This window comes from Odocoileus virginianus, chromosome 14, assembly GCF_023699985.2.
Source record: "Odocoileus virginianus isolate 20LAN1187 ecotype Illinois chromosome 14, Ovbor_1.2, whole genome shotgun sequence".
NCBI lineage: Eukaryota > Metazoa > Chordata > Mammalia > Artiodactyla > Cervidae > Odocoileus > Odocoileus virginianus.
This window is the reverse complement of record NC_069687.1, coordinates 57,693,208-57,720,736: the sequence shown is the minus strand read 5'-3', so window position 1 is coordinate 57,720,736 and position 27,529 is coordinate 57,693,208. Positions and strand designations below refer to the sequence as shown.

Below are 27,529 nucleotides of genomic sequence, written 5' to 3'. Positions count from 1 at the left end.
ATGGCGGCGCCGAGGCAGGGGCCGGGGCCGGGGACCCGGGCGCCGCGCCCGCCTTCCCGATCGGGGCCGCGCCGCGCGGTCGCGTGGCGGGAGGGGCGGCGGCGCGCGCGGCGGGGAGGCTCGCGCCCGGTGAGCGCGCTTAGGGGGCGTGGGGGCGAGACAGGGGCGGCTTGAGTCGGCCCGGGTCCCGCTCGCCGTGCCCGGCTCTCCGTTCTTCACCCGCCAAGGATCCTGGGGAGGGTGTGGAGCCAGACCCCAGGACGCAGCTGCGCAAATTCGAGAAACTCCGCAGGTTGTGGACAAGCTGGTAAACGGGCTCCTCCTTTCCCTCATGGTAGTTAATGGCCTTGTCTGACATTGTAGAAATGAGAAATAGGTTTGAAAGACTCTATTTCTGCCTCTCTCCCCTCCTCCTTTGTTACTTTTTCTACTAATTATGAATGTTAAAACTGTAGCTCACTAAATGAATTGTGGTATCCTCGATTGGATCCTCGAGCAGAAAAGGACTTCAGTAGGTAATCTGGAAAGGACCCTGATGCAGGAAAGATTGATGGCAGGAGGAGAAGGGAACGACAGGGGATGAAATGGTTGAATGGCATCATCGACTCAATAGACATGAGTTTGAGCAAACTCCGGGAGATAGCGAAAGACAGGGAAGCCTGGCTTGCTGCAGTCCATGGGGTTGTAGGGTTGGACAGGCCTGAGGGACTGAACAATATCAAAGGGAAACGGGAAATTCTGATAAAGTATGTGGTTTAGTTAGGGCTTCCCTGGTAGCTCAGTCGGTAAAGAATCTGCCTACAAAGCGGGAGACCTGGGTTTGATCCCTGGGTCCGGAAGATCCCCTGGAGAAGGGAATGGCAGCCCACTCCAGTATTCTTGCTTAGAGAATTCCATGGACAGAGGAGCCTGGCGGGCTATAGTCTACGGGGTCCCAAAGAGTCAGACACGACTGAGCAACTAACACACATACAGATATATGGTTTAGTTAAGTGTGTGTATCATTGTTAATTTCTTATTTTTGATAAATGTACCCTAATACTTCATTAAAAGAATTTGGGTAGAGGGTATACAAGAGCTCACGGTACTATCTTTGCAACTTACTGTATATCTAAAATTATTTTAGCATAAAAATTTAAACAGAATTCTACAGTGATATGCAGTAGACCATTGTTTACAGAAAGGGCTGAAGTCACTTCCTTTTTCTCCAGGAATTAGGTGTCTGTTTGATCAACTTGTTTGCTAAGGAAAGAGTTGTCCGGCTAGTGGGTGTGGGTGTTTCTAGTTCAAGTTTTCCAAGCAGGAATCTGTTTTCTTTTTCGGTTCCATCTATTAAGTGTCTCTGGAACACCTGTTATGCACAAGTAAATGAGACACGTGCATTAGGGGCGTGTACAGTAAAAACACAAGTCAGGAAGGAAGGAAGGACTGTTAGAAAGGTACAACGCTGAGCTCGGAGGGCTCAGAGGTGGGAGAAACCGCTTCTGGCCCCGGGGACTCAGGAGGGCACTGAAGGGAGTGGCCGTCCTGAACTGAGGGCATCCTGAGAGGAGAAAGGATCCCTGGGGTGGAGAATGGCTCCAGCAGAGACTTGAAGGAGATGAGGCTGCGGGGCCTGGGAGCAGGTAAAGTACCTCTCACACGGAAGCACAGAGCGTGCCCAGGGAGTTCACGTGGCACAGGAAGTGAAAGCTGCCGTTACCTTCTAGAAAACCGTGACACCTGCTTTCATCGTGTGTGCACGGGAGCTGTGGCTTGTTCTAGGGCAGGAGAGGGGCATTATTGGATGTGTGCTTGGAAATGATTGACTTGGCAGCAGTCAGGGGAGTATTGGTTTAGCCCAGGAGAGGTTAAAGAAATTCATCCAGGGCTATGACGTTGATGTGCAAAGAGGGACATGTGCGTACGAGCGTGCTAAGTTGCTTCAGTCGTGTCCGACTCTTGGTGACCCTGTGGACTGTGGCCCTCCAGGCTCCTCTGTCTGTGGAGTTCTCCAGGCAAGAATACTGGAGTTTGCTGCCATTTCCTCCTCCAGGGGATCTTCCCATCCCAGGGATTGAAGCTGTTTCTCCTGTGGTTTCCGCATTGCAGGCGGATTCTTTACCCCTGAGCCGCCAGGGAAGCCCAAAGAAGGACACGGCTTGGGGAAGTTTTGTGGAAACTTGGCAGCTGAAGGCCAGCAAAGAAGAAAAAGGGAAAAACCTATATCCTGGAGTTTTTGTCCCCGAATGTCTTGGAGCATGGTTGATGGATTTGCAGAAGTGGGGGACTCAGGAGGACACCTGGGGTGGAGGTGGGGAAGGCAATGAAAGTATTTTTGAACAACCTGTGTTTGAATTGCTAGCAGGATAACCAGCTGAGATGTAATTTAAAGCATTTAGGAGAGGAAGCCAAATACATACAAAAGGGACAGGAAGAGGGCAAGGAGTCCGAGTGGGCAGGTAGGAGGCAGTCAGGGACCCCCGTGGGGCTGTGGAGCCAAGGGGGCCTCGGACGTGGTGTCAGTAGCATCACAGCTTGCGCAGAGGTAGAGGAGACAGGGGGATGAGGCTGCCTTAAGTTTAGGGGTTAGGAGACTCGGTCTTAGATTTAGGGATTAGGAAGACCCACGTCCCATTCAGGGCTGTTTTAACAGAGGAGCAGCAGCTTGTCTGCTCACAGGCTGTCGTCTGTTCATCCAGTGGCCATTGGCAAGCGGGCCGGGAGCCGGAGATGTGGTTTCTGGTTCTGGCTGTGCCACTGCCGTGTAATTTTCTGTGTAATTTTGCCTGGACTGTCATAGAAAGACACCCTTAATGAAACCAAAAAGATCCTTTTATTCCTAGAAACACTGAATAGTCCATAGAGCCAGGGTTCCCTGGGGCACACCTTGGAAGAATGCTGCAATAGAATCAGAATTTTACAGGTCTAAAGAACAAGAGTCTTATCCAGTCCCCTGACTTGACAAATGAAGATGCTAAAACTCAAATTCGTATCAACCAACACTGATTTCAAATATATTGATAGTAATCCGCCTATAAAGTAGTTATGCTTAAACCCATTTTGGAAATTCTGACATAGGCTCTGAGAGGTTAACTGACTTGCCCAGAATCACAGAGCGGCAAGTGGTGGTGTGAGATTTGAACCCAGGCCTCCTGGATCAGGGCTTTCTCTGTCACACCTCCTGCTGCCTTCCTGGTCGTCAACCTTGAATGCATTTAAAAGTGGTTGAATGGAATGTAATTTCAGTCTTTTCTCCTTTCTTATAAGAAATGTGTTCTAAAGGTCAAGTTGCATTACAGATTACTGTTATCAATGGTTGCCTGGGGTGGAAAGGATGACTTCAAAGGGCATGAGGGAACTTTTCTGGAGTGATGAAAAAGTCACTCCAGACTTAGTGTATAAAAGTGTCCCAAAGTTACATTTTAAAAAACACTAGAGCATTAGACCATGTGAAATCTCATGTTCAACTCTGAACAGTGGCAAGGCATACCTATGATGCCTGAATATATATGGCACTTTGAAAAATATTCTTAGCTGATCTTGTGATTGCTTACTCTTTCCTCTTACTGCTTTTTTCCTTTGTCTTGACCAATTCCATTTTCTTCACTGCTGGCTGCCGGACCCTGACCACACCCTTCTTAACAGAGGCAGAAATCTGCTCTAGTGCAGCCTCTTAGGGATTTGTCTTTGATTCAATAAGTAATTTCCTATCTTCCTTGACAAATAAAAATAGACTTATTTAGGAAATAAACGTATAAAGGAACCAAGAGGATTTCATAAAAATTTGGGGAAAAAATGGACCCAATATACTGTGTTGAGTGTTGGCCAAACTAACTATCCTAGACTTTCACTCTCAGTTTTATTTGATGTCATAAATAATAGAAACTTGGTTTATTCTGATATTAATCTCATTAAAGTTCTCTGAAAGATGAAAAGCAATGGCGAAGAGTCTAGCAGTATCTCTGACATGAGGAGTCTAGATTCAGAATCTGGCTGTACTCTAGCTATGTTATTTAATCTCTCTGTACTTCAGTGTAATACTAGGTAGACTTAAACAATAATAGCATTGTCTTTTAAAGTGTTTGTGGAGATTAAATAGAATAAGTAGAGCACTTAGAATAGTGTCTAGTAAGCAGCAAGTGCTGGCAGTTATTAGATCATGGTTTAAAAGTTGTTACCAGCATAAGACATCCAGTTTAATGATTTTTTTTACCGAGGACAACACAGCCACTTAACACACTTCTCATCTTTTCCCCTAGTTCAGTTAAAAAAGTCCCTTTTTTAAAAAAATTTTAACAGCTCATTACCGAGATATAATTTACATATAATAAAAGGTACCATTGTAAGTGTATGGTTTAATGAATTTGACAAACCATCATCCAGTCAAGACACAAGACTTTTTCATCACTCCAGAAAAGTTCCCTCATCCTTCCCACCCCAGGAAACCATTGATCTGTTGTCTGCTGTGTATGTTTACTTTGGTCCAGATTTCATACAGTAAATTTCATACCAGTATATGGTTCTTCTGTTAGCATCATGTAAGATTCATATTATCACATACGTCTGAAGTTTGTTATTTATTACTGAATATGTTCTTTGTGTGGACTACCACAATATGTTTGTTTTCCTGTTGATGAACATTTGGGTTGTTTTCAGGTTTTTTTTTTTTTGGCTAGTTTGAATATTAGCCAAAGAACTGAACGTTCAGGGACACATCTTTGTATAAACAGTGTTTTCATTTCTCTTGGGTAAATGCAACTGATGGGTCACTTGTTTGAAAGAAGCCTTCAGACATTTTCACAGTGGGTGTACTGTCTTACACTCCCACCTGCTGTGTACGTGGTTGTCCATATCCTTGGCAGCACCTGGAATTGTCATTGGTAGGTGGTAGAATCTCATTGTGGTTTAAATCTACAATTCTTTCATGATGAATGATGCTGAGTCTCTCTCCATCAACGTACCTTCTTCTATGATGTATCTTTTCCAATTTTCTAAGGGCTTTTTTTTTTTGTTTAGTTTTTAAATTATTTTAAGGGCCTTTGTTATTAAACACTGAAAATATATGGTACCCTGGCCCTAAAGGCAACAGGTAGATGAAACCTTCAAACATGATAGATTTATTTGGCATCTGTGTGTGCTTTTAATAGTAGCAAACTAAGAGAGATTTCAGCAAAAACACAAGACTGAGATTTAACTGTTTTGAATGTCCTGGTTAGCCACTACTTAAACAGCAGGGTATTTAGAAAGGATGGCAGATGTGTTTATTTTCCTTCTTTAAAAAACATGAGTCTTGAGAAAAGGATAAAATGTTTCTAAACAACTTCAGCAAAGCAGCTGTTTTGTATTATTATTATCAGCTGCATTGAGTCTTCATTAAAGTGCATGCACTTAGTTGTACTATGACATGTGGGATCTTAGGTCCCTGACCAGGGATCAAACCTGTGTCCCCTGCATTGAAAGCATGGAGTCTAAACCACTGGACCACCAGGGAAGTTCAAAGCAGCTGTTTTGAAATGCTGGTGGTGAAAGTCCCTGTTAACTGCCCTGGTACTGGGGCGACAAGGCTGGGCATTTCTGGTGCACTTCAGCCAACAGGTAGGCCATTGTCCCCAGGTAGGAGGCCCCAGTGGGGTCCACGTGGGAGGGCTTAGTGATGGGCACTTCCCTGTGTGGCCTTTCACGTGGAGTTAGTCCCAGGTTATCCGGTCGGGCGCCTTACCAAGGTGACTGTTCAGTTTTTTACCCCAGGCAAGTATTTCAGTTTTTTAATTTATCTGTTTATTTATCTATATGTCTATCTGTCTTTTATTTATATATCTGTAGCTCAGATGGTAAAGAATCTGCCTACAATGCAGGAGACCTGGGTTCGATCCCTGGGTCAGGAAGATCCTCTGGAGAAGGGAATGGCAACCCACTCCAGTGTTCTTCCCTGGAGAATTCCACGGACAGAGGAGCCTGGCAGGCTACAGTCTGTGGGGTCACAAAGAGTCAGACACGATTGAGTGACTCACACTACTATTTATATATCTATTTATTTATTTTGATTGTGCCATTCAGCATGCAGGGTCTTAGTTTGTTGACCAGGATCAAACCCATGCCCCCTGCAGTGGAAGCATGGAGTCTTAACCACTGCATCTCCAGGGAAGTCCCTCAGTTTGTTAGTTTATTCCTTCCTTCATTTATCCATTTATTTAAAAGTATGTGTTGACTACAGATCATGTCTCAGGTAACTGTTTAGGCATTGGGCTTGCAGTGTGATTGAGACAAAAGTCTCTACCCTGTGGAGCTTGCATTCCACTTGGTGCCCTCAGGAGCAGGTTTGGGCTCCGGTGGAGGAAATGTCCAGGACACCCTATTTTTTAAGAAGCATCTCAGGCAAGCCAGAGCCACCTTCTGCTTCCCTTTTGTTGTTATTCAGTTGAGAAGTCGTGTCCCACTCTTGGTGACCCCATGAACTGCAGCACACCAGGCTTCCCTATCCTTCATTATCTCCCGGAGTTTGCTCAAACTCATGTCCAATGAGTCGGTGATGCCATCCAACCATCTCATCCTCTGTCACCCCCATCTTCTCCTGCCTTCAGTCTTTCCCAGCATTAGCGTCTTTTCCAATGAGTTGGCCTCGCATCAGGTGACCATACTGGAGCTTCAGCTTCAGAATCAGTCCTTCCAGTATTCAGGATTGGTTTCCTTTCAGATTGACTTGTTTGATGTCCTTGCTGTCCTTGGGACTCTCAAGAGTCTTCTCTAACACCACAGTTCAGAAACATCAATTTTTGGCGCTCAGCCTTCTTTGTGGTCCAGCTCTCACATCCATACACGACTACTGGAGAAACCATAGTCTTCCCTAGGCTCCCTTTTGTACTATCTTCCCCCTTTTGGTGGTGTGCTTTGAAAAATGAGTAAAATAAGAGGGGCATGCTAGAAGGTCATAAATGCCAAAGAGAAAAATCAAGCAGAGAAGTAGGAGAGGGAGGAGGAGTCGGCAAATTTAGGGGGGGTACCAGGAAAGGCAGCGCTGAGAAGGAGATGATGTAGGAAAGATCCAAAGAGGCGAGGGACCAGCTGTGTCTCCACCGGGGAAAGAGCGTCAGGGCATGGAGGACTCGCAGCTCCGGGGCAGGAGTGCCTGGCTGGGTCAACACCACCCGGAGGTCAGGACGGCTGGCCCAGGGGGAGGGTCCCAGGCAGAGATGAACCTGGGGCCCCTCACTGCTGGAGGACTTTGACGTTTACTCTGTGCTGAGGAACACTGGAGGATTTTGATCACAGATGTGGCCTGGTTTGAGAAAAAAGAGCAGGAGGGATGATGTAGGGGCAGGAGAGGGAACCTTCTTCCCTCCCACCTGTCACTGACCTTGCAAAACCTCTCCTAATTGTGTCTGCACAGAAATAGACAATGAACCAAGGAGAGCTGCAGGAGAGAGTGTAAGAGGCCTGAGTATCTCAGGCAGATGAAGGACCATAAAGGACAGAGGTAGGACGGTCTTAGTCATTGGAAACTGATGTTTCAGAGACTTTTTGGAATATATACATGTGTGTATACATATTTATTTATTTATTTTTTGGCTGCACCATGCGGCTTGTTGGATCTTATTCCCCAACCAGGGTCTTAACTACTGGACCACCAGGGAACTCCCAAGACTGATGAATTTTGTACGGCTCTTAGACTTGTGAAAACTACTTTCCCTTGGAAGTTCATTTGTTAAGACTGTTGTTTCCTTGGCAAAGCCTGATCTCTTCATCCTGATCAGTTGATTATTGGATTCAGTAAAAGTCTGTCCTGTGTCCTCGGAAATATGGAGTCAGATTTTTCTTTTCCTTGTTTAAAAAATCCTGAAACGTTAAATAGCTTCAGTTGGGTTGCAAGGGGCATCTGTATGCTTGTGCATCGCTGGCTGTGCCAGCATGATGCAGAAAGGACCTTTTCTTCCCTGGCAAACCCAACTCTGATTATACTGATTGGATTTTAACTGTTTTTACTTAACTACAGGTAACTAGATAAAGAAGGCTCCAGGGGACCTTCCGGACCCAGGGACAGAACCCCCAGTTCCTGCATTGGCAGGCAGATTTTTCTTTACTGCTGAGCCACCAGGGCGGCCCATTGAGCAGACTGATGAGCAGAGCGGCGAGGCTGCCGAGTGAGGCAGAGGGGCAGGCCTGGGAGACAGAGGACGATGACATGGCAGAAGGCGATCTAGGGTATGGCCTCGGAAGAAGGCCTGGCGGCATTTGTGAAGTGCAAGTTTCACATTTATTTAAATCTAGAAAAAGATCAGATGGAAAGAATTTTAGTCCTCCCCTGTTTTCAAGAAATGGGGACGAAAGAAACGGCGCCATTTTTCAGTATTCCAGGCAGAAGAGCTTTCAAGATCCATACCTGGAAGGGCCCCAAATTCCCTATCACAAGCGACAAAGTCTCACCGGTAAGAATGCCTACTGTCCTCATCCTCTTTTCTCCCTCATGAGTGCGATCAGTGCTGCCACCCTTCCAGTGCATGAAGATGGGTCACCATCATGGGCTTTAGAAATTTATCTTTATTCACTTCTAGAGATTAATTGGTGATGGTATAAAAGTAATTGATCTTTCTGTTTCCAGTTCAGTTCAGTTCAGTCATTCAGTCATGTCTGACTCTTTGCGACCCCATGAACCGCAGCACGCCAGGCCTCCCTGTCTGTCAACCAACTCCCAGAGTTCACCCAAACCCATGTCCATCAAGTCGGTGATGCCATCCAACCATCTCATCCTCTGTCGTCCCTTCTCCTCCTGCCCTCAATCTTTCCCAGCATCAGGGTCTTTTCAAATGAGTCAGCTCTTTGCATTGGGTGGCCAAAGTATTGGAGGTTCTGCTTCAACATCTGTCCTTCCAATGAACACCCAGGATTGATCTGCTTTAGGGTGGGCTGGTTGGATCTCCTTGCAGTCCAAGGGACTCTCACGAGTCTTCTCCAACACCATAGTTCAAAAGTATCAATTCTTCAGCGCTCAGCTTTCTTAATAGTCCAACTCTCACATCCGTACATAACCACTGGAAAAACCATAGCCTTGACTAGACGGACCTTTGTTGGTAATGTCATAACTAAACATAAATTCTGCTTGTACACTCAAGAGAGAATGACATTCGGAATCATCTTGTGATACAATGTTAACATCCCTGAAGTGACTGGGAACTGGTGGGCGAGCCCCTGCCTGCACTGTGGTGCAGCTCTGGTGTGGCTGAATCTTTTGTAATCCACCGTTGTAAAACTTCCCCTCCAAAGTGGAACAGCATGAAAATAATTTGAGAAACACAGTTTCAGATGTACAAATAACATGTTGCAGCTAGAGATTGATCTCTATCCCTCAGAATCCTTCTTGAAATTAAGTGAGATTATTTACATATTTTTCTCCAAAGTCTTTATCATGCATAGAGGATGGATACTGTTTTGCAAGAAAGATGTTGAAAACTGAGCATTAAAAACTTTAGGAAACTACTGGGATATAAATAAGAAATAATAGTAATGGTATGAGCTCCTATTTTGAGAATTTATGGCCTTTTGTCTTTTCATCAAAGTTGATTCTAGGTAAGAATATGGTATTCGTTTCCTCTTGCTAATAAGCAGTTTCCAAATTATCAGAAATGTAATGGTTTAAAACAACACAAATTTTATTCTCTTACAGTTCTATAGGTCAGAAGCCCAAAGTAGGTTTCACTGGGCTAACACCATAGTGTAAGCGTGACTGCCTTCATTCTGGAAGCTCCAGGGGACAATCTGTTCCCTTGCCTTTTCCACCTTGTAGAGGTTGTGTCCCCTTGTCCACAGTCCACTTCCTCTATTTTTGAAGCCTGCAGTCACTGGTCAAGTCTTTCTCCTGCTGCATCATCACTCCAATTCTGATTCCCCTGCCTCCTCTTTCATTTGTAAGGAGCCTTGTGATTACATCTGGCCCAGCTGGGTAATCCAGAATAATCCCCTGTCTCCAAGCTCTTAATCACATCTGCAAAATCCCTTTTGCTAGGTATTCACAGGTTCTGGGATTAAGATGTAGACATTGGGGACCATTATTCTGCCTACCACAAGTATTAATAGAATAGAACTTGTCACTGTCAGCCCAGAGTCACTTTTGCACCTGCTTGGAACCCTGAATTATCAGAGTAAAAACATGACTTAGGTTTTCCCTTGGATACTGTCATGTTGATGAAAGTTCAGAATAGCAAAAAAAATTTGAGAAACTTTTGATGTCCTTCCAAATAGTCTTTCTAATTGTTTTGCTTCTTTTTACTTCCCATCCTCTTGCTCTAATATACCACTTCAGTGTTTTTCTGTTGCCAGTGAAACTGCAATGAAAATGAAGTTCCTGGGAAACTCATTTTAATGTCTCAATTGATCATATTAAGGAGAGAATAATTGAAGTTATTAGAGAATTCTTGTCATTCTCCTTGGAAAGAAACTAAATCCAGGTTATTTCTTAGATATTTATATCATGATATTGATCAGGCTTAAGCCAAAACACCAAAATTCATTTATTTCACTCACCAACATTCATGTTTTGACACTGTATTTGGTTATAGTAGTTAACCAATTAATTAACAACAGTTTTATTTAAGAGTCCTTTTTTTAAAAGAATCTTTTGATTCAAAAGTATGTGTCTTTTCACTTGTGGAGTGTTTTAAGCTACCTGTTTTTATCATCATTGCTTTATTACAATTATTTTCTTTTCCATTTAAGGAAAGCCTGTATGTGATATCTTGTAAACAAATGTCCTATATCTAACTAATTTAAGAAAATATTTAATTTTTTCCCCCTCTAATAGATTCTAATTCAGAGTTGTCAAATGTGGAATTAAGGCAACGTCTTCATGAAACTTTAGAGGTAGGTACTCAGGCTGATATACAAATTCTCATGTGAATGAAGACCACTGACAGACATTTTGTTTAAGTGATACTAACATGGCATGGAACGCAGTTGTTGGCTTTGCAGATATTTTCCAGCCATGGGTGGCAAGCTCGTAACTTCCAGCTGGCCTCCTTATCTCTCATAACGGCTGTTGATGTAAACATGCCCTCTTGTTCTCCTTTCCACCTTACTTCTCTAATCTCCCAGAGAAAATAGTAGTCACTCCCTTTCACCTGTCTTCGCAGAATGTGTGGCTTGAAATAGCCTGGCCTAATTTAACGCCTTTCAAGTCAGAGGACCAGAAAGTGCCCAGGTGGTCTGCAGAGCTTGTCCGTCTTGCTTGGGAGTAGGAGTTCCGTGAGGGTGGCTGTCCTCTCAGGAACAGGAAGCCTGTCTTCATGTGCATTTGCGAACTCTTCTGGTGAAAGCTGCTCTACTGGTTTCCTGGAGCTGCCCTGACACCCTGGTGGCTTAAAAGAGCAGATTGATTCTCTTTCAGTTATGGAGGCTCAGTTCTGTTCAGTCGCTCAGTGACGTCCGACTCTGCGGCCCCGTGAACCACAGCACGCCAGGCCTCCCTGTCCATCACCAACTCCCAAATTCATGTCCATCGAGTCAGTGATGCCATCCAGCCATCTCATCCTCTGTCATCCCCTTCTCCTCCTGCCCCCAATCCCTCCCAGCATCAGGGTCTTTTCAAATGAGTCAGCTCTTCCTATCAGGTGGCCAAAGGATTGGAGTTGCAGCTTCAGCATCAGTCCTTCCAATGAACACCCAGGACTGATCTCCTTTAGGATGGACTGGTTGGATCTCCTTGCAGTCCAAGGGACTCTCAAGAGTCTTCTCTAACACCACAGTTCAAAAGCATCAATTCTTTGGTGCTCAGCTTTCTTTGTAGTCCAACTCTCACATCCATCCATGACCACTGGAAAAACCATAGCCTTGACTGAACAGACCTTTGTTGACAAAGTAATGTCTCTGCTTTTTAATATGCTGTCTAGGTTGGTCATAACTTTTGTTCCAAGGAGTAAGCGTCTTTTAATTTCAGAGGTCTGAAATCAAGGTGTGGGTGGACCATGTACCCTCTGAAGGGTCTAGAGGGACCTTTATAACCTTCCTAGCTTCAGATGGTTGCCACCAATAATCTTAGACTTGTAGCTGCATCACACCAGTCATTGGATTGAGGCCTACCCTAATTCAGTATGACTTTAATTACGTAAAGACCCTATTTCCAAATAAGGTCGAATTTAAGGTACCAGGGGTTAAGGCTTGAACATATCTTTTGGAATAGAGGGCACAGTCTAAGCCATAATATTAGCAGCTCATGGAGCTGTATGGATGAGCATGTGCTTAATTTACATGGTCTAAAGATTTTTGTCCAAATTATTAACTGTGGAGCCTAGGGAATTCCCTGGTGGTTCAGTGGTTAGGACTCTGTACTCACACTGCCTGCTGCTCAGGTTCAGTCCCTGGTTGGGGAACTAACTACAATCCCACAAGCCTCATGTGTGGCCAAAAAGCAGAAGCAAACACACAAACTGTGTGGCCTAGATGGGTAGAAGCAAAAGATTTGGGCTTTTAGACCTAACTTATACCTGATAGTAATGATCTCAGTTTTAGCCTCTCTCGTCCACTTACATAGCCTGGAGGAATTTCCAACCTCATTTTGTAAGGTCAGAGTGCTTTGAGTCAAAGTGAATGTTGAGCTTAAATGTACACTAAGTTGATCATTAGCGGTGGCATATATTACAGATAGGAAGACTGATTGTATTCTTCTCCTCAGGAGGTAGAAATTTTGAAAACTGAACTTGAGGCATCTCAAAGACAACTTGAAGGTAAAGAGGAAGCATTGAAAATTCTTCAAAGCATGGTAAGAAGTTATTTTCAAACTTTCATCAGGTACACATTCCAGTGATAAGTAGTATGATTTTAGTTTTTGTTTTTCATTTATCTTTATTTTTATATTTTTGGCTGTGTTGCACAGCTTGCAGGATCTCAGTTCCCCAAGCAGGGACTGAACCCTGGGCCGTGGCAGTGGAAGTGCTGAATCCTAACCAGCAGATCACCAAGGAACTCCCTGGTTTTAGCTTTTAAAATAATAGCATCAATGCTTAATACAGTTTTTTGGTGTTTTTTTTTAGCTACAGATTTTTTAAACGGCTTTATTAAGATAAAACTTATGTGTCATAAATTTCACTTGTTTTAAGCATACAATTTATTTTTACTAAATTTAGACTTGTGTGACCATCATCACAACCTAATTTATACTATTTCCATCACCCTCCAAAAGGAACCTCTTAGTAGTAGTTATTCTTATTCCCATCCCCCAACAAGCACTACCTGCTTTCTGTTTTATAGTTTCGCTTTTTCTGTTTCATAAATAGAATCATACAGTATGTGTCTAGATACTTGTGCCTCTGGATTCTTTTACTTAGCATATTTTTAAGATTCATGCATGTTGTAGTATGTGTCAGTGCTTACCTCCTTTTTTATTACCAAATAATATTCCATTGTATAGATATACCACATGTTGCTTATCCATTCACCAGTTGACAGGCATTTATGTGGTTTATAGTATTACTTTTTGGCTGTTATAAATCATACTGCTGTGAATGTTCATGGCCACGTTTTTGTGTGGGAAATCCATTCATTCGTTCTCACATTCATTGGGAAAGAACCAAACCAAGATCTTCTGATTTTGAACTATCAAACTCTATACAAAAGGTGGTCTCTCTGGGAATTCTCATCTCAAGGCAGTTTTCTGCTTCTGCTGTCTTAAAATAAAAATGTGAAGAACAAAGATGTGAACTTCACCTTGTATATAAGGGTGATCAGATTTTTAATTTATACTGATATGTCTTTATTTTTCTTAGGCAATATTTGGCAAAGCCACAAGTCATACCCAGGCAGTGCTTCAAAAAACTGTGGAACAAAAGAGATCCTTGGAGAAGGTATTTGACCCCTTGTAGCATAGACTTGTTCAATTTAATAATCTTTCCAATAGAATTTCCTTAAAAATCACCATACCAATAGTTATGTCATTTGTGCATACCTTCTACCAGATGTACTTCAGGTTCATACAGTCCCTTCCCTTTTGGATCTTATAGTCCAAAACAGATTGCCACATGGGCTAACCCTGCCAAATTGACACTTCTATTTCTCTTCTTTTTCTATTTTTCTCCCTCTGCTTGCCCTGCAGAGCTTGCCTCTTTCTGTTTCATCTTCACTAAAAAGGTAATTAGGCAGCAGCATGGAAGCAGCTAGAGATTATCATACTAAGTGAGGTAAGTCAGGAGGAGGAAGACAAATACCAGATGATATCACTTATATGTGGACTCTAAAAGATGACACGAATGAACCTATCTACAAAACAGAAACAGACTCACAGACATAGAGAACAGGCTTGTAGTTGCCAAGGGGTGAGGGGTTTGAGAAGGACAGACTGGGAGTTTGGGACTGGCAGGTGTAAACTCTTACACAGAATGGATAAGCAAGGTCCTGCTGTGTAGCACAGGGAACTCAACGTCCTGTGATAAACCATAATGAAAAAGGACTTTTTTTAAAGTGGTTAGGAATCACTCTAAGTGGTCACATTCCTGTGTCTGTTTCACGCTCCCTTGATGGGAATGTCCTGGGCTCAGACTTCCAAGAGTGTATTTTGGGTTCTGCATGGATTGGAGGTGATGAGAAATCTAGGCTCAAGCCAGCAAAATTTGAAGCTAGACAATTTGAAATTTTTCTAATAATGAGTAAGCTTCAGTAAAGCTTTTTGAGTGCTAAAGAGGCATGTTATATGTGTTTACAAATGTCACAGACTCTTTTTGAGCAATAATTAGTGTTTTCTCTTTAGCTTAGTTCTGTGAAATGACTAAATGATTTATTTCAGTTATTTGTAAGTCATAAAATGATTTAATTGTAGTAATTTTCCTTGAAAGTGCTATTTTTTTCTACAGGAAATAAATGCCTTGCAGTGGGAAATAGAATTTGATCAGAATAGATTTAAAAATAGAGAGGAATCTTGGATCCAAAAATATGACAGGTTTGTATATTATTATTCCATAATTTTTCTTTGGAAATTTTTAAACTGTGTATAATTTAAGTGTAGTTTAGGCTTTCTTCTTCTTTAACCTAAGTGTAAACATAAAATTCAGGGAATTCCTTGGCAATCTGGTGGTTAGGACCCAGTGTTTTCATTGCCAGGGCCTCAGGTTCAATCCCTGCTCAGGGGACTAAGATCCTGCAAGCTGTGTGGTATGGCCAAAAATAAAAAAATAAAAAATGAAATTCTTGTTGCTTATCTACTTACCAGTTCCATATTTTACTGTTACTGTTTTCTTTTTTAAAAAATACAGTATAAATTGTGTGTTAAAATACTGTTTAAGAATGTGTTTCTGAAGTTATTTTAGCATTGGCACTGTTTTTTACAGTCTTCTGAACAACTCTTTTATCAGTGTAAATTTATTTAATAACTTTATAGCATATTTACAAGGTCAGTCATTGAGAAATTGATACCTGGGGTTATAGATGGCTTTAGTACCTATTTTTTAACTTACTTCTTAATTTGAGATAATTGAAGACTTACAGAAAAGTTGTAAGAATAGTACAAATAATTCCTATATATCTTTTACCAAGATTCTCCAAATTTTAACTTTACCACATTTACTTTATCATTCTTTTTACCTTTCTTTCTCTCTTTGTAGTTAAATACATAAATATAAATAGAGGTAATATTTTTCTGCTTTGTTCAAGGGCTATAGACATTGCTTGAAAAACTGATTTCACATTTTACTAATTTGTTAGGTAATTCATAGAAAGGGGATGCCTTAGATTTACATTTTTCTAGCTGTAACCGACATATTACATTAGTTCAGGAGTGCAACACAATGCACTCAGCACCTGTTCATATTGCAAAATGTTCACCACAGTAAGTCTAGTCAATATCTGTCACCATACATGGTTACAGAATTTTTTTTCTTGTGCTGTGAACCACAGTTCACTTAATTGAGAAACTTGAACTTCATGACCACTGTTCTAATGATATGAGGCCTATGGCCTATATCATTTGGGATAAATATTATATCCCAAGCACAGGATATAATATTCCTTAGGAATATCACAACATGTCTTGATAGGTATTTTATTTAAAGTTACACATTAGACCAGATGATCTGGCTACTGTTTTTAACTACAAAAGCATTTTTTTTAAGCCTCTGGTGTTGGGGCAATTTAAGAACTCCTGTAAGTAATTCCAACTTTCATTCAATAGATAAAGCTCCCTATATCTCTCTCTCTTACATTGAAGTATAATTGACATGTAACATTTTATTAATTTCAGGCGTACAAGATAATTCAGTATTTGCATATGTTGCAAAATGATCATTACAATAAATCTAGTTAATATTCATTGTCATACATCATTACATTTTTTTCTTATGTTGAGAACTTTTAAGGTCTACTTTCTTAGCAGCTTTCAAATACTGTACAGTAATTGCTGGCTATAGTCTCCACACTATGTAATACATCCCCAGGACTTATTTATTTTATAACTGAAAGTTTGTACCTCCTATGTAGCTTTTTATGTAAATTTTGGAAGGTACCCTAAGAATGTAGTTGGTGGTCAAATGGTTATTGAGTTGATTGAAACTTTAGTAAAGAGAAATGAGTCTTCAAGATAGATGCCTTACAGTTATTTCTGGTTCTGATTTTCTCAGCTAAATATACAGACGTGTTAAGAGTAAGTACAAAATCTTACCACATTCCTTTAAATTTTTGTTACACATATAAATTCTAGACAGTTTTGAAGTAAGAAAAATTTTATTTGGGTTTTAATGTTCTAACTATGGGATTAAATATTCAACTACAAAATGTTAATTTTTTCTTCCAAAATGTTAATATTTTAATGATTTGGAGGGTACTCCTTTCCAGGCTAAACTGTGAAAATGCAGTCCTCAAAGAAACTTTGAAACTAAAAACAGAAGAAATTAAAATGCTCAAGTCTGAAAATGCAAGTAAGTAGGATTGTATTTTGATAATTTGCTTTTAAATATTATGTTAAAAGATCAGTTTTATCCTATGTTAATACACACATGAACAAAGTGCTAATATTTTGAAGTAATCTATTTTAAGAATAAAAGAAGAAATGCCTCAGTTAGTTTTTTCTTAAATTAACTTTGGCTGCGCGGGGTCTTCCTTTGCTACACTAGGGCTTCCCCTGGCTGCGTTGAGCAGGGACTGCTCCCGTTGCCGTGCGAGGCCTCTCGCTGCAGCGGCTTCTCTTGTTGCAGAGCGCGGGCTCTAGGCGCGAGGGTTCAGTAGCTGTGGCTGGGGGGCCTAGTTGTCCTGCAGCGTGTGGGTTCTTAGTTCCCTGACCAGGGGTCAAGCCTGCATTCCTGGCAATGAGAGCCCGGAGTCCTAGCCACTTGACCACCAGGGAATCCCCAGAAGAAACTATTTTTTAAAGTGGTGGCTTGAAAGGGATAAGATGAGTGCTCAATCGGGTCACGGGCCCAAGAGCAGCACCTTCCACAGTATAGTAAGTGAACTGTGGCGATGCCCCGGGTGAGAACTACAGGTACAGATATGCTTCTCCACACCAGTGATCTGAGCAGATAGTGATTTCCTTCTTGTTGGGTTTGTGCCAGGACAGAAACTGCTAACCACTAGCCCTGCGCTTCCTCCCCATCCTTCTACCCTGCAAGAAGAGAGGAAAAGTTACTGTTTTCTGCTCCACAGTAAATAGCAGGACCCCTCTTGTTCTAAGTATTTGGGTTGAGAGCCTCTTATGAAAACTATTAACTAAAAGAAAAGTCTGATCGAGTTTACAGAGCTGGTACAGTGCATTAATTCAATACAGACAGTACATTAATATAGTATATGAGATCTCACTGTCTCATTGTCTCACAGTGTGAATATTCTGTGTTCTCTTTTTGAAAATCCTACAAATTGTTTTTGAGCAAATGACGACCAGACTTCAGTTGCAGTTAAGATCCTTCCACATTAAAAATAACATTTTGCGGAGAAGGAACTGGCAACCCCCTCCAGTATTCTTGCCTGGATAATCCCATGGATAGAGGAGCCTGGCAGGCTAGAGTTCATGGGGTCGCAAAAAAAAAAAAAAAATAACATTTTGGGCTTCCCTGGAGGCTCAGTGGTAAAGAATCTGCCTGCCAGTGCAGGAGGCAGGGGTTCAGTCTCTGACCTGGGGATGATCCTCCATACCTTGGAGCAGCTAAGCCGGTGCACCGCAGCTCCTGAGCCTGTGCTCTCCAGCCTGGGAGCTGCAGCTACTGAAGCCCATGTGCCCTGCAGCTCATGCTCCGGAGCAAGAGGAGCTACCGCAACGAGAAGCCTGTGTACCAGAGCTAGAGAAGAGTCCTCGCGTGCCACAGCTAGAGGAGAGCCTGGGCAGCAACAGAGACCCAGCCTAGCCGAAAACAAAATTATTTTTAAAAATTAACTTTTTTATCTAGTGTTACACGTGTATTTACATGACTCAGTGGTAAAGAATCTGCCTGCCAATGCAGGAGACCGGTGTTCAGTCCCTGGCTCGGGAAGATCCCCTGGAGGAGGAAATCAGAACCTACTCCAGGATTCTTGCCTGGGAAATCCTATGGAGAGAGGAGCCTGGTGGGCTACAGTCCATGAGGTCGCAAAGAGTCGGACACGACTGAGCAGGCACGCACATGTGTATTAGCACCTACTTAATACCCACTATTCTTTTAGATAGATTTTCTGGCTGGAGGCAGATTTTGTGGGTAGTTGTATATCCCTTGCTTAGAAGAACTAAGTATGCGATGTTAGTTTAAGTGGATCAGGTGAAGCTGGAGTTAGACGTCATGACTAACACTTTCTTACGTGGCCCTTCCCAGTTTTGAATCAACAGTATTTGGAGGCGCTTGGCATGCTTGATATCAAACAGCAGAAGGTGGCTCAGGAAGACACCTGCCAGGATAGAAGTGGCTTTACAGAGGTTTCAGGTCTTGAGGTAGGTAAGCAGTTATGAAAATTTAGCAGGAGGGAATTTTTCACTTCCGTTATGTTTCTGTGATTGCCATCATCTCCTCGTCTACAAGAGCAACATACTTAGCACCTTGAGACAGAGGGTGAGAGGCCCGTGTCCCTTCTTCAGCCTTGCAGGTAGCGTACCCTTTGGACACTAGGGGATGAGCTTGCCGCTTCCTGCTCCTTTTATTTCCTTTGTCTAGTTTCAGGAGAAACTGTTAGTAGTATCTCCCCTGGGTAGAGGCTTACCATGGCAGTGTACTTTCCCACACATTTTAAAATCTGATCTTTGCAATGGTCTTGTGAAGGCTGCGAAGCAGGTATCAGCCCCATTTTACAGAGGAAACTCAGGCTCAGATAGTTTCATTTCCCTCCCTGAAGTGACACAGTCCGTCTGGGGTTGAGCCCAGACTGATGCCTTGCTATTTGCTTGCTGAGGTGTGAACTGTCTTACAGGGTAGAGGTTTGGCTGATAAGATAAAAAGAGTCCTGGGGACTCGTGAGAAATAAACATCAGTGAGAGGGAGTAGCCATTCACTTATTACAGAACTTCAAATAAAGTAACTACTACTCATAATAGCAAATACATAGTCCTAAGTAAGCACCAGATACTGTTCTGAGTGCTTTGCCTAGATTTATACATGTAATTCTCACAACTACCAAATAAGGTAAGTACTGTTAAATCCTTATTTTACAGATGAGGGTAACAGAGGCACAGAAGGGTTCAGTAATTTGCTCAAAGTCACAGAGCTGGTAAGTGGTGGAACTGGGATTTACACCCAGGTAGAGTTTAGAGTCTGTGCTTTTGATTACCATGCTATACTGCCTGGGTGGAAAACTAGTGTATTTGCCAAAAGAAACGTAAAAGAAACTGAACTGAGAGAGAGCTCAGAATAAGTGTGCTTTATTATAATCCTGAGCAGGCTGTCATAAGTAACCTTGTAACAGGCAGGAACAAGGGCCCTGAGCCGGCTGATGGAGGAGCACTGAAGTAAGAACAGAGAACTGGAATTGAGAGGTCCTTACAGAAACCTTGAATTCTGAAACTGGTTGTTGGCAACTTTTGCAGGGACAATATACAGCAGTTGGAGGTTGAAAAGGGAAGAGGGAAGATACCAATCAGCCATGTAACCACCCTGTGTACACTCAAGTCAGCTGAAAGCTATCTACTTCAGTTATCTTCCATGTGAGAAGGAATTTTCTGAAATAGCCTTTACCCTAAGACAGACTGTGGAATCTTCTCTAAGTAGTCTCTAAGATAAGATTCTATTTTAAGCCAGTCCATTCATATGAAATTTTAAGCATCAGGAAGCTTCGGCAATAATTTGTAGTAAGTTTCACATGAAACTTTAAAAGATATGGCCCAATATCACATAGACTGCCCCCATTAAATTGGAGTATGTTGGGAAAGCAACTTGGGGTTAGTTGTCAAAATGAGTTTTAAGAAAAAGTACAACAGTTCTTACTTTTCTTCTGGCTATAATGGTCAACCAGGAGTGACCCAGATGGACTAGTTTCTTCATTGTGATCTGAAGACAGGTTTTGAGGAATCTGGGCCTTATGCAATTCCAGAACATTGGGTGAGCCAGGAAGTATTTAAGAATGTATTACATGATCACAGGGCATCTTTTTTAGGAGTGGCAGGATGATGGTATTCCTCATCAGTGTTAAAAACCACCATTTCTGGGCATGTGTCTTTCCTTGCAGGACCTGACAGTAATCCATGCTGGGAGGCAGGGCCACGCCCAGTCCCAGGAAATCTATGAGACAGGTGTTTATATTTACTTCACTAGATCAAATTCCTGCCAAGGACTCCGAGGTATAGGAAACTGATACCAAGGGAAAAGTTTAGGAGACTGAAAAGAAATGTAGAATTCCTTTAGGTTTTTGTTCTTGTAATACCAGTCTATGCTCATTTGTAGTTAATTTCCACTTGGGTCCTGAAATTGTGGTCTCAGCTTCCTATTTGTTTTCTGTCGCAGTCTCTCTGAATCAGATGCTTGTCTGAAATGTGCGGCGGGTTCGTGTGCGCCCCGTGTTTGCGTCCGGCGCAGCAGTGTTACTTAGTAATGGCTAATTCTTTTGGGTTTGAAGCTTGCAGCGCCGGGAGCCTGCCTCTGTCACCGTCCCAGAGGGAACTCCTGTGCTTGTGCCAGAATGGCCGTGTCCACTCAGAAAGCGCTCCTGCAGCTCAAACAGGAGGTAAAAACCGCGAAAGCTTTGATTGTTTCTCTGTTCAGACAGTAAGTTCCCTGCATACAAGCCTTCAAGTTGCTAACTTTGAGAGATGCGAGTGTGCCTTCCCTCGTCCAATCACGTTAGTTCACATGTGTCTGGTGTACAGTCGCGTGCAGGCATCCTCTACAAGGGGTTGCGCTTTTGTTTTTACTACTGTACAGTACTGTATAAAGTACAGATCTTAAAAAAAAAAAAGTACAGATCTTTATTTCAAGCCCAGGATGTCTGCAAGCAAGTGTAAAAGCAACAGTATATAGCTGATTGTATTATCTGGGTACCTAGGCTAACTTTGTTGCACTTGTGATTGTGATCTTGGAATGGAACTCATTTGTATGTAGGGGACTTAATATATAAAGGTGAATAAATGAAAGTATATGCAGTGATTAGCTTTATTGGTAGTCACTGGCTATGGAACTTATCCTTAGTTTTAAATGATATCAGTAACATTAATGTAAAAACTGGTTTACATGGTTTCAAAATACAAATAATACTTGGCACAGTATTGTAGCCATGAAGTTGTTTGCCTATGTTTTAGTTAGTAATTCCTGAGTTCTTCTTTCTTTTGTCTATACATGGCCCTAAAATTACTAGATATTAAGAGGAAAAGTGCTTAAAATCATCAGAATGCACAACACTGATTAACAGATAAACATGAAGCTTCTTAGAAAAGCTGCAAGGTACAGTGGAAGGAACCTTTGTGCCAGCCAGATCCAGGTTTGAATCTCAGCTCCATCAGTTTCCACCTTTGTGGTTTTGGACACGTATGGTAAATAGAGGGTTAAGTAACTAGCTTGGAGGGTTGTTGTAAGAAATACAGTATATATAATGTTTAGCATATGGCCATGCCTGGCATTTAATCAAATGATAGCTGCCATTATGATTAGGCTTTAATAACAAATACAATGTGGACCATAATTTTTAGAATGTTTTTATTGAAGGTATGGAATTTAGTCTTCAGTATATATGTCAAAGCAAGCAGCTAAACATTATCAATTCATTAGGAAAAGCATAAGATTACAAAGACCAGTGGGAGGTATCTGAAAGATGGGATTCATAATTATTTTGTGGTATTGTCTGGAATGGCCCAAGGCAGAATTGAAATGTGGCATTTGGCATCCTCCCTGCTTCCTTGTTGGGAAGGGCACACACAGGGCCTGTCTTGATAGTGAAGTCTGAGAGTTGGATTACCAAGGAGCTGACAGGCATAAGAGAAACTTCCAGTAATCTAGTTGGCAAGTACTAATTAAACATGCAATAGATCACGGATATGCACTAGACTCCACTCAGTGTTAAGTCTGCATTTGCTAATCTGACTCAGCATTTAGTCAAATAATAAGGTAAAAAAAAATTGTTCTGGTTTTGCGTCCAACTCTTTGTAACCCCATTGACTGTAGCCTGCCAGGCTGCATGGGATTATCCCAGCTAGAATACTGGAGTGGGTTGCCATTTCCTACTCCAGGGGATCTTCTGACTCTGGGATGGAACCTGCTGACACGTGTCTCCTGCGGCTCCTGCACTGGTAGGCAGATTCTTCACCATCGAGCCACCTGGGAAGCCCTGGTTTTGCCTCTCACACCTCTCAAACTTTCTTTCCAAACCAGCTGGAACTTCTGCAGAAGAGTAAAGAAGAAGCCTACATAATGGCAGATGCATTCAGAATTGCATTTGAGCAACAATTAATGAGGAAAAATGACCAGGCACTAAGATTGACACAGATGGATAAAATGTGTAAGAAAGCAACAAAATGGATAAGTTGGAAGCACCTTAAAGAAGATGGTAAATATGAATAATAATGGTAATAATCAGGTGTAATTTCAGTTGTTTTTAGTTATAATTAAGCATCATTAATATGGAGAATATAATTGAAATTTCACATATACTTATGATTTATCTAAATATTTAGCAACTATGAGGAAAAAGTTGGTCACTGAATGTTACCTATGCAAATGAAATCATAAAATAACAGGAGACTCTACTTTAGTACTCTTCTATTTCATTTAAACAAGACCATGCTCAGTGGAAAGAATTTGTAATGAGTGCTAGATGATTAAAGGGAAAAATGAGAGTGAAACCCAACATTAAACTTACCTAAGTGAACTTTATTTGAAATGTGTGTTTCTGGAAGGACACATTGAGCAGTAGAGGAGACTTAAATTGGACAAATCAATAAAATATTCTTATAAAAAGTGAAACAGAAATTAAGGTTTAGATTTTGGTCTACAAGCCTATCAAAAAGTTCATGGCCATTTTTGAGTCATTATGGCACTAGTGTAAACAAAATATATAAAAATGCCATGAGAGAATCAAATTGTCATTGAAGTATGTAGACTGTCCAATATAAACAAATAGGTATTATTTTTTAGAAATTAGTTTCTCTTAATGGTCAATCTCAGTTTTCATTTATAAGTATTACTCAGTAGAACTCATTTTGTTTCAATTTAAAATTCCAATTTGAAACCATTTATCAGTCATAATTAAAGTGAAGTTTATTAAGAAATGTAATTTTTATTATTAAAATTCTGAAATGACCCTACTTCTAAATCTTTTTAATTTGTCAAAATCCATAATCCTAATTCCAGTATCTCTCATTTTCAGATGAATTTAGAACCAATAAGAATCTTATAGTATTAACAAATGAAACTTTTAATACGTAATACTTGTTTTAAATATTTCTTTTCAAACAGTGCATATTAGTATTAGTATATGGGTCAAGTGTTGTGAAGTTTAGCTTCATTAACCAAACTTTACCCATCTCTTTGCTGCAGTGGTAAGAAATCACTTAAGCGATAATAAAAATATAAGTGGTAAACAAGAATTGTGAAAGTGGGTGAAAGCAGATTATAAAAGCTATGTATTTAGAGTCACGTGGAAGTCAGGGTAAAAGGGGGAAAATTATTCCTCAACTCTTATTCTTAAACAGGCATTCCACTTTATCCTGAAACTAACTTTTTTTTTTTTTTTTGAAACTAACTTTTAAAGGTGTTTCTTCTGAGATTTACAGAAGCTGATGAGCAAGTATAATGGCTAAGGCCTCCATGGGCATGGGCTTCCCAGGTGGCTTGGTGGTAAAGAATCCACCTGCCAATGCAGGAGATGCAAGAGACATGAGTTCTATCCCTGGGTTGGGAAGATCCCCTGGAGGAGGAAGTGGCTACCCACTCCAGCATTCTTGCCTGGAAAAAAATCCCATGGACACAGAAGCCTGGCAGGCTAGTCCATGGTGACGAAAAGAGTTGGACACAACTGAACACACATGCAGAAAGAAGAGTAGGGAGAAAGAAGAAACAGGTAGATTCATATTCATTTCAGCACTTGTATTTATTTTATATTCCAGAATTCCTGCCTTGCCTATTTATAGAATTCAGGAACTTTTCCATTGAAAACATGATTTGAGAGGTACAATCTTTGCATTCCGTAAGGTACTGAGACTGGAAGCAGAATTTAAAATACTTGGTTCGTCTCTGAAGTCTTTAAAGTCTACATATACTTTACTAACTTTGAGTTTCTTAGAGACAAGCATGTGTGCCAAGTTGCTTCAGTCGTGTCTGATTCTTTGTGGCCCTATGGACCCGCCAGGCTCTGTGCCTGGGATTCTCCAGGCAAGAATACTGGAGTGAGCTGCCATGCCCTTCTCCAGGGGATCTTCCCCACTCACGGACAGAAGCCACACCGCCTTCTGCTGCTGCACTGCTGAGCCACTGGGGGAAGCTTCTTAGTGACAAGACTTTGATTCACTTTATTAACATACTTCAATAATTTGTTGCAAAATGATTGTTACAGGTCATTTTTTTATTTGCAGTTAACAATGTATTCTTTTCTTGATTTGGCAGCTTAGACAAGTTCTGAAAGATAGCTCATGAACATATTTCTTGTTTTAGATTAAAGATAGAGACACATTCATTCACTCTCAGGATTGATAAGCCAGTCAACTTGTCTAGCTTTTCCCCTTTGCCATAGTTGCCCCTGGCGAAGGTCAGGTGTGAGGCCCAGTCACTGTGGTTTATCAGGAATGGGTGGAAAGGGAATTGTCCCTTTGGAGTTCATCTGAAACTTTCTTGGTATATAAATCTATGACTTTGTATTTTCTGCTACAAACTGCATCCTTTCAATGGATGAAGAATATCAGCATAAATATTGCAGAAATGTGGACTTTTAAGTATAATACTTAAAGTACCCGGGCTAGGTGCTTTCACAAATGTGTGGTTTGTGATAATTATACATAAATCTTAGCATTTTAACCATTTTTGAGTCTCATTAAGTCCATTCACATTGTTGTATAATCATCACCACCATCCATCTCCAGAACCTTTTCATCTTCCTAAACAGAAACCCTGTACCCATTCAATACCACTCCCCTCTCCCAGCTCACACTCTATTATTGAAATGGTACGGCAGCCCAGCAATAGAGCATGGGGACTATTATTCTCATTCTAGAGGTGAGGACATGTAGCTTAGAGAATTTTATTCTAAAGTTGATACTCTTCTGAAGTGGCTAAATGGGGATTCAAGTCCAGGTTTTTTTCTGGCCAGAGGCTACCTGTCTGCAGGTATGTTTTGCTGGGAGTATTCTCAATGTGGGTAGGTGGCCGACCTTTACATCGGAAGATCTCACGTACAAATGTGGATCGCTGGCTCCTCTGAAGACTGAGTGGGGTAGCAAGGGCTGACAATGTGAGTGCAGGGTGCTGCTCTGGGTTCTCAAACTCGGGGTCTCTCGCCTGCGTTTGCTGCTGGCTCTAAAGTCCGTTTTCCCCACTGCACTGTGCTGCCTGCCTCACTCATGCTAGAGGCTCCCTGAAGAGGACAAGGTCCTGACTGATTTAGGAATGAATTAACCTTGGTTCACACTTACCTCTTTTCCTGGAAGTATGTCAGTGTGTGTCTTTTTATGTCTCAGCTGGATTTTCATGTTCTATTTCAGGGTCACTATCACGAGGGAGTAAGAAGACCTTAGGGCAGAAATTGTTGGGTATGCTCCCTTCAGAAAACAGTTCGAAGAGTACCAATGACCAGGATGATCCTCAGGAAATCTTTAAGATGCTAATAGACTTGGTTAGTATCTTTGCTTTCTTTGTTGTCAGAGGTTGTGGATGAGCTAATCTTTTTGCTTCCTATTAATTCAGCTCTTTATCACACTATACTTGACTTTTATGCTCTTTTCCCAGTTAAGGTACCATTTTCCAGAATTCTTATCTTCTTGAACACACCACACGTGCTTTCCAATTCCCCCTTCCAGGTTCTTCCTGGGCAACTTTAATAAAGTACCACCTCTGAAAAAGAGGCGGCTCTCTGTAATTAAGTCCCGGCATCTCCATCATCAGCGCTTATGTATAGTTCATGACAAGACTTTTATATTAAAAAAAAAAAAATTTATATAGTCACGATTTTTTAAGTGTTCAAAGCACATCCTCATGCATTATATCCTGTAGTCATTACCACAGCAATCAGTCCTGTTATCCTCAATTTCATAATGAGTAAACTAAGAAACTCCTGTTACATGAACATACTTATCTACAGAAGAGTATTATTAGTTATTTATTGCATATAAATATAACACAGTTTTATAAATAACTTCATTCTCTCACAGAGGTAAGTACCTGTTAGCATTATACATACATACACACACACCATGTAAATATATACTTCCTTCCAAATGACTTAAACATTTTTTTCAGCAGAAGGAATGCTGCTTTCTATTCTTCCTTAAAAAAAAGAAAATCCTCAATAACATGTAGCATAATGCTGAGGAATTAGTGGACACCTAAATTAGTTTATTCATATTGATTGACTGGACAGATTGAAGACTAAATATTTTCATGAAATATTCCTGATTACAGCTCTGTATTCTGATTTACTGACTAACTGGTACATTTTTAATTTCTCTGCATGCAGCTGAATGATAAAGAAGCAGCATTGGCTCATCAACGGAAAGTTAGTTACATGCTTGCTCGGGCTTTGGAAGACAAAGACACCACTTCAAAAGAGATTAAAGAAAGAAATTCTATGAAAGGCAATTTTATATTAAAAAACCCCTGGCAGAAAATTTTAGAATTCCCTGTTTCATGTGATCCTGTACATTCAAGTGTTCAAATTTTTAATTCTGTGGGCTGCATTTGTTCAAATCAGCACTTTCAAACAGATCAAAAGTACGCAAGAACTCTTAAAAGGTCCCGTTCTTTGCCATCAAATACCATGTACTGAAGACAAATCAGATGAATTAGAACTGAGAGATGTTTGAGACTTTGAAAAAGGGCCTTGTAAATATTGCTACATTTTCAAAATTGTATATTTTCTAGGTATTTCTAAATTTTGGGAGGCAACTTAAATAAACGTTTTCTACAAGAAATTTATTAGTATTCTGTATTGATGCATTTTATTTATAAATTATATTACTACGCTATATGAAATTTCAGCATTTCCCAAAATCTTAAAA

At 41.2% G+C, this 27,529-nt stretch overlaps 1 protein-coding gene across 3 annotated transcripts; it reads left to right on the top strand.

The window, feature by feature from the left end:
* Positions 1–117: 117 nt before the first annotated feature.
* Positions 118–27,442, top strand: CCDC125 (coiled-coil domain containing 125). Of its 3 annotated transcripts, XM_020889945.2 has the most exons (13): positions 118–307; positions 7,370–7,456; positions 7,973–8,405; positions 10,775–10,833; positions 12,641–12,727; positions 13,731–13,808; positions 14,811–14,896; positions 16,783–16,865; positions 18,726–18,841; positions 20,953–21,060; positions 22,698–22,872; positions 26,018–26,148; positions 26,989–27,442. In XM_020889945.2, exons 3-13 carry the CDS (start codon positions 8,096–8,098, stop codon positions 27,295–27,297), a joined length of 1,542 nt encoding a protein of 513 aa, XP_020745604.2. In that variant the 5' UTR covers positions 118–307; positions 7,370–7,456; positions 7,973–8,095; the 3' UTR covers positions 27,298–27,442. The 3 variants fall into 3 exon arrangements, with proteins under 3 accessions (XP_020745604.2, XP_020745607.2, XP_070332880.1); XM_020889948.2 differs by lacking the exon at positions 7,370–7,456; XM_070476779.1 differs by lacking the exons at positions 118–307; positions 7,370–7,456 and adding an exon at positions 1,425–1,625.
* Positions 27,443–27,529: the final 87 nt, after the last annotated feature.

Bases quoted from the DNA above. Each gene is read 5' to 3' on its own strand.
- CCDC125 (XM_020889948.2), top strand. From the start codon at position 8,096: ATGAGCAGAGCGGCGAGGCTGCCGAGTGAGGCAGAGGGGCAGGCCTGG. The intron at 10,834-12,640 runs GTAGGTACTCAG...TCTTCTCCTCAG, and splicing joins GTCTTCATGAAACTTTAGAG to GAGGTAGAAATTTTGAAAAC. The intron at 18,842-20,952 runs GTAGGTAAGCAG...TTGGGTTTGAAG, and splicing joins CAGAGGTTTCAGGTCTTGAG to CTTGCAGCGCCGGGAGCCTG.